We start from the raw sequence: 6,000 nt of genomic DNA, 5'->3' as shown, positions 1-6,000 counted from the left end.
CCCATGACCTATTTTTGTAAGGCTTCTTGAGCTAGGAATGTGTTTTACAATTTTAAAAGGTGTTTTAAAAAAACTTTTTTAAAAGGGGGGTATGTGGTCTACCAAACCTAAAATATTTTACAGGAAAACATGTGCTTGACACTACTTTGGGTTTAAAGCACGTGTGTTATATATTGCATGTTGTTGGGTATTGATTTTTAAAATTATTATGCTAATCTCTGCCTCTTAGTTGGAGTTTTTAGTCCATAAACATTTGATGTAATTACTAAGTTCTGTGTCTACCATTTAATTATTTGATTTTTTGTTCTGTTTTTGTTTCTCTCTTCCTCTTTTTCTGCTTTCTTTTAAATTATTTATATATTTTCACAATACCATTTTAAGTCCTCTCTCGGTTTTTCACTATACTTTCTTACATTATTTTTAGTGGTTGCTCTAGGGATGATAATCTACCTACTTAAAATTTCACAAACTACTCAGAATTAATATTGTACCATTTGATGTAAGATGTAGAAGCCATGTGCCTGAAAAAGTCCATTAATACCCATTGCCTTTTATGCTATTTTCATATTGTGCTTACATGTATTATAAATGCCACATGACAATGTTATATAACATTTGTTTTAAATAATCATATATTTCAAAAGAAGAGGGGGGAAAGTCTCTTATGTTTACCACTTACCATATCCGATACTCTCCAATCCTTCCTGAGGATCTGAGTTTCCATGAGAGCATTTCTTATAGCGTAGATCTGCTGGCAGTAGATTCTCTTTATTTTACTTGAAAATTTCTTTATTTCATTTTCATACTTGAGGAATATTTTTGCTGGTTACAGAATTCTGTGTTGGTGATTGTTTTCTTTCAATGCCTTACAGTTTTTTGAAGTTTATTTTGAGAGTGAGAGCATGAGTAGGGTAGGGGCAGAGAGGGGACAGAGAGAATCCCAAGCATGCTTTGCATTGTCCGTACAGAGTCTCATATACGGCTTGAATTCACAAACCACGAGATCATGATCTGAGTCATAACCAAGAGTTAGTTGCTTAACTGACTGAGTCACCCAGGTGCCCCCTTTCAGTGCTTAAAATGTTGTCTCTGGGGCACCTGGGTGGTTTGGTCAGTTAAGCGTCTGACTCTTGATTTCAGCTCAGGTCTTGATCTCACAGTTGTGAGTTCGAGTCCTGCCTTGGTCTCTGCACTGGACATGGAATCTACTTTTTAAAAATGTTGTTTTGTTGTCTTCCAGCCCCCACAATTTCTACAAAAAAATTTTTAAAAGTTTTTTAATGTTTATTCATTTTTTGAGAGAGAGAGAGAGAGAGAGAGAGAGAGAGTTTGAGTGGGGGAGGGGCAGAGAAAGAGAGAGACACAGAATCTGAAGCAGGCTCCAGTCTCTGAGCTGTCAGCACAGAGCCTGACATGGGGCTCAAACCCATGAACCATGAGATCATGACCTAAGCTCAAGTTGGACGCTTAGCTGACTGAGTCACCCAGGCACCCCTGGCCCCCACAGTTTCTGATGAAAAGTCATCTTTAATTTAAATCATTGTTTTATTGTATGTCATCTGTTACTGCTTTCAGGGTATTCTCTTTAACTCCCCTTTTGAGGAGTTTGACTCCTTAAGTATGGGTTTCTTTGTATTTATTCTGGTTGGGTTTGACTGAGCTTCTTCGAGCTATAAATTGTTCTGTCACCAAACGGGAGATTTTTGGCCATTATTTCTTCAAATATTCTGCCCCATTTTCTTTCACCTTCCTTCTCCTTCTGGGACTCTAATTACATGTATGTTAAACTTTTTGATATTGTCCCATAGATCTCTGCAGATGTGTTCATGTAAACAAATTCTCTTTTTGCTTCACTTGGGTCATTTCTATTGATCTGTCTTCAAGTTCACTGTCTCTTTGCTCTGTTATCTCTGTTCTGCTGTATTAGTTATTTTTTCCAGATTTTTTTTAGTTACATAAGTTCCATCTGATGATTCTTTTTCTTCCTCTTCCCCTCCTCCACCACCTCCTCCTCCTTCTCGTTTACAATGTGTGGTTCTCTGCTGAGATTTCCTAGCCTTTCATGAATTGGTAACAGATTTCCTTTAACCCACAGAGCACAGGTATAAAAGCTTCATTGAAATTATTATCTGTTAATTCCAACATCTGTGTTGTTATATGACAGTTTCCGTTGGTTGTCTTTTCCCTTGAAAGTAGATCACATTTTCCTAATTCTTTGTATGTTGAGTAATTTTGGATTGTGCTCTGGCTAATATGAATGTTCTTTTTTAGAGATTCTGAGTTCTCTTATATTATTCTAAAAAGGATTTTTTAAAGCAAGCAGTTAACTTGAGCTAAACATGAAAACTGTTTAAGAGCCCAAATCTTTGGGTGCCGGGGTGGCTCAGTCAGTTAAGTGACCAACTCTTGTTTTGGCTCAGGTCATGATCTCACGGTTTGTGGGTTCAAGTCCTGCATCAGGCTCTGTACTGTGGAAGCACAGAGCCTACTTGGAAGTCTCCCTCTCTCATGTGCCCCTACCCCACATGCACGTGTGCTTTCTCTCTCTCTCCCTCTCTCAAAATAAATAAACTTAAAAAATTTAAAAGCCCAAATCTCACTTTAGTTGTTTCATCCTCAGTTGAGCTGTTTGCAGTCTGCCCCATGCATGCTTGGCTTAGGGGTCAGCCAGCGGTTTGCATAGAAGTGGGGCTTTCCCTCCCTGTAGCAACTCTGGGGTGGTTCTTGCTGCAGGGAAACTGGCAGGGCCAGGTGCACAGAACATCTTTCACTGCCAGCTCCAGCTGCCACACCTTTGGATCTATTGTGACATTCATTCCTGCCAAGGCCATTTTCGTCGTTCCTGCCTGATGCAAGATTTCTATAGTGCGCCACTTTTGTTTGAGGACACTGCATTAGCTGGAGTGAGGCTTTCATGGAGGTGCCCTGCAATCTGGAGCCCATTTACCCAGTCCTTCCTTCCCTCTCCCTTTCCCCCTGCAGTGTCGGACCTGCATCACCCTTCCTTTTCCTTCCTTTACTCACGTGGCCTTGCCAGTTCTACAGGTTCATACACTGGCCCTCACAGGGACATGGAGCTGAGTGAGTGCCTTTACCACAACCATAGGTCTATGAAGTCCATCACCAAAGTCACTCAGTGTGGACAGTTCTCAGAGGGATGGAAGGGAGTTCAGGCCAGTAAGTGTCGGAGCCTCACTTTAGTACCCGTCCCAATGGTCAAGTTTCTTTAAAGGGTCATGTGGTTTCAGTAGCACGTGCATGCCTTCTCTTGTGCTATATTGGCTCTGGCGGAAGCCTTTTACCTAGACATTGAGCTTGTGGCCCAGCAAATGAGTATACTTTCCAGAAACTCTGGAGACCCTGCTGATGATTCTGAAGCCAGGGGCTGGGGGTTATAGGTCGGGTCTGTGTGTAGGAGGAGGACACAGTGGGTCAGCCCCACACTCGGGGCTGTTCTGCTTCTTAGGTGTGGGGAAAAAATACATTTTATTTTATATTTTATTTTTAAATTTTATTTTAATTTTTTCTTTAATTTTTTTAAGTTTATTTCTTTATTTTGAGAGAGAGAGAGAGGATCCCAACCAGGCTCTGCACTCTCAATCTCCCCAACTGTGAGATCATGACCTGAGCCAAAATCAAGCACCAGACATTTAACTAACTGAGCCACCCAGGTGCCCCAAGAAAGGCATTTTAAAAGTCATTTTGAATCCTCTCTCATTGGAGAAAACATTCCCCAGCTTCCAAGACAGTGCTTAGAACCTGGCAGGTGCTTGTAGGACAGTGAGGAAGCAGCAGGCTGGTACCTTGTGCCAGCCCTGGGCCACACAGGAAGGTGGGTGAGGTCCTGGTCCTCCAGGGGCTCTGGGTCCAAGCGAGAGACCGTGTGGGAGGATAACAACAGAGGTTCGGACAAAGGCCTGGGAGACAGATGAGCTCTAGGCGATCAAAGATGCCTCTGGGATGTGTTCTGAAGCAAAAGTAGGAGTTTCTGGGAAAAGAAGAGGGAAAACCACCCTCTATCCAGATGGGGTTTGAGGGGAAGGCTCTTACTTAGATGGAACCACAGTGATTACGGCTTTTCTGTGGGGAGAGGGGATGTGAGCCGTTTGGGGGTGATTGGAACATGATATGCGGAAGGAGACCTATTTTAAATGCACTCCTTTATTTTTATGACAACCAATTCTTAATTCATTCCCCAAGGGTTTATTTGGGTACTTAATATATGCAAGAAATTGGACCAAGCATAAATAGAACAGAAAATAATCATTTCCATGTCTCCCAGTAAGAACAAGCATCTACCAGTCGTCCTGACTTGCTGAGTGGTGCGGAAGCACTGAGCTAGGTGTAGGCAGGAAGCTTCACAGTCCTGCTCTGTGTAGGAGGCATCCCGCGGCGTATCCACATTGATCAAAGTATAGGATTCACTAAAGACTGAGGAACAAACTGGAAAATACACCGAAGCTTAAGCTGAATGTGGCCCAACCTGGGCAGCCTTTGGTTTGAAGCCAGTCAGCCTGGGGCCTGAGGGTGGAAGTGCCAGGAATCCTGGCACCCTCGGCGGAGCTGGCAGGTCTGCCCCAGGGCCGCCCGGTGTACCTGCCCACCTGGGCAGGCTGGAGTCTGACTGCCGAGCCCAGTCGCAGGCAGCTGGCCACCTACAAGTGAGACTGGCTCAGGTGGTCACTTAGATGGCCACACTATTGGGAATCCGGTCTGGGGACAAGTAGTAATATGGCAGCTTCTTGTTTTTGTTGCGCTCGGCAATCACGCTGACAATGGTGTCGAGGTTCTTGCGGAATCGGGCCATAGCCTCTTTTACAGGCTTCTCGATGAAGTGCTCTTCTGGGTACATGCCCAGGAATAGCTAAGGGCCCAGACACAGATGGACAGACAGGTTAATCTTGGACAAGGGGATGTAAACTGACAGGCCTTGCTTGTCTCACCCCCATAGACCATCCCTTGGAAAGTGAGCAAGGGAGCATGTGCTCATCTCCCCCTCACCACCCCCTGCCTCCTGCTGAAAGTACCCCAAGAATGCTCCTGGGCTGGGGTCTTCAAAGGAATGGGCAAAATAACTGCCGTGCTATGGGGTGGCCACAACGGTGTGTAATGGTGCAGTGAATGCAGACGCTGTCAGTGGCCTCAGCTGTGCTGGGCATGTGGCCATGCAGTCCTGCTCGGCCGTGTCCTCTGTAGCATCCCTGCCTTTGCATCTGGGCTCCAGGCAGCAGGGGCACAGGGCTGGCGTCTCCAGCCCAGGACAGCCATGGCCACACCCCATTGGGATGCTGTGCTCATTTGTACACTCACACCGTGGCTACAAACTAAAACTAGACATCTATATATATATATTTTTTAATTATTGGGTTGTTAAAATTGGAATGTTTCATACCCAGGGCTGGAAAGGGTGGAAGTTTGGGCTTAGTCTGTGGAGGGCAGATCAATCTCAACATTCTTTGGCCCAGAAATTCCTCTACCAGGAACACATCCTCTGGCCCCACTGAACATGTGTGCAAAGACACATATACAAAGAAAGATGTTAGTGAGGAACCAACATATTTGCAAAGTCCCCAGAGCAACCTAAATGTCCCCTAAAATGCCCACATGTTTGGGGATGATTGAACTGGTAGTCATTCTGTGCACTACTGACCAAATGCCATGGGGTTGTGGCTGAGATATGGATATACCCAGCTTTGACATTAGGTTAAATAAGGTGTGTATGTGCATGGGAATGTCTGGAAGGATACCCAGGAACTTCTTAGTCGCTACCTCCGGGGAGTCACCAGTGGAGCAGAGTGCCTGTGCTCTCCTGTCCCTTCCCCGTCCTGAGTTCCATCCAGGTGCAGACCCCAGAACCTCCTGGGCACCCCCAGCCCTGAAGTCAGGATTCCCGGAGAACAGGCATCCAGCCTCAGCCCTTAATCCCAAAGCCCAGAGATGGAGAAATGGGCTAAATCCGGGTAACCTGTCCCTAGAAAGGGCAGAATGGTGTCCAGTGCT

The 6,000-nt window shown here is 45.0% G+C and overlaps 1 protein-coding gene across 2 annotated transcripts in view; it reads right to left on the bottom strand.

Annotated features, from left to right (window-relative positions):
- Positions 1-4,143: 4,143 nt before the first annotated feature.
- ALOX5 (arachidonate 5-lipoxygenase) overlaps positions 4,144-6,000 on the bottom strand; it is a 49,778-nt gene continuing 47,921 nt past the window's right edge. For both annotated transcript variants that reach the window (XM_039233746.1, XM_039233747.1), the window contains exon 14: positions 4,144-4,864. In XM_039233746.1, the coding sequence (XP_039089677.1) occupies positions 4,685-4,864 (180 nt within the window). In that variant the 3' untranslated portion in view covers positions 4,144-4,684. The remainder of the gene's footprint in view (positions 4,865-6,000) is intronic.

The sequence above is a fragment of the Hyaena hyaena genome, unplaced genomic scaffold (assembly GCF_003009895.1).
Source record: "Hyaena hyaena isolate Hyena2069 unplaced genomic scaffold, ASM300989v1 scaffold_78, whole genome shotgun sequence".
Taxonomy (NCBI): Eukaryota; Metazoa; Chordata; class Mammalia; order Carnivora; family Hyaenidae; genus Hyaena; species Hyaena hyaena.
This window is presented reverse-complemented; position numbering and strand designations above follow the sequence as displayed.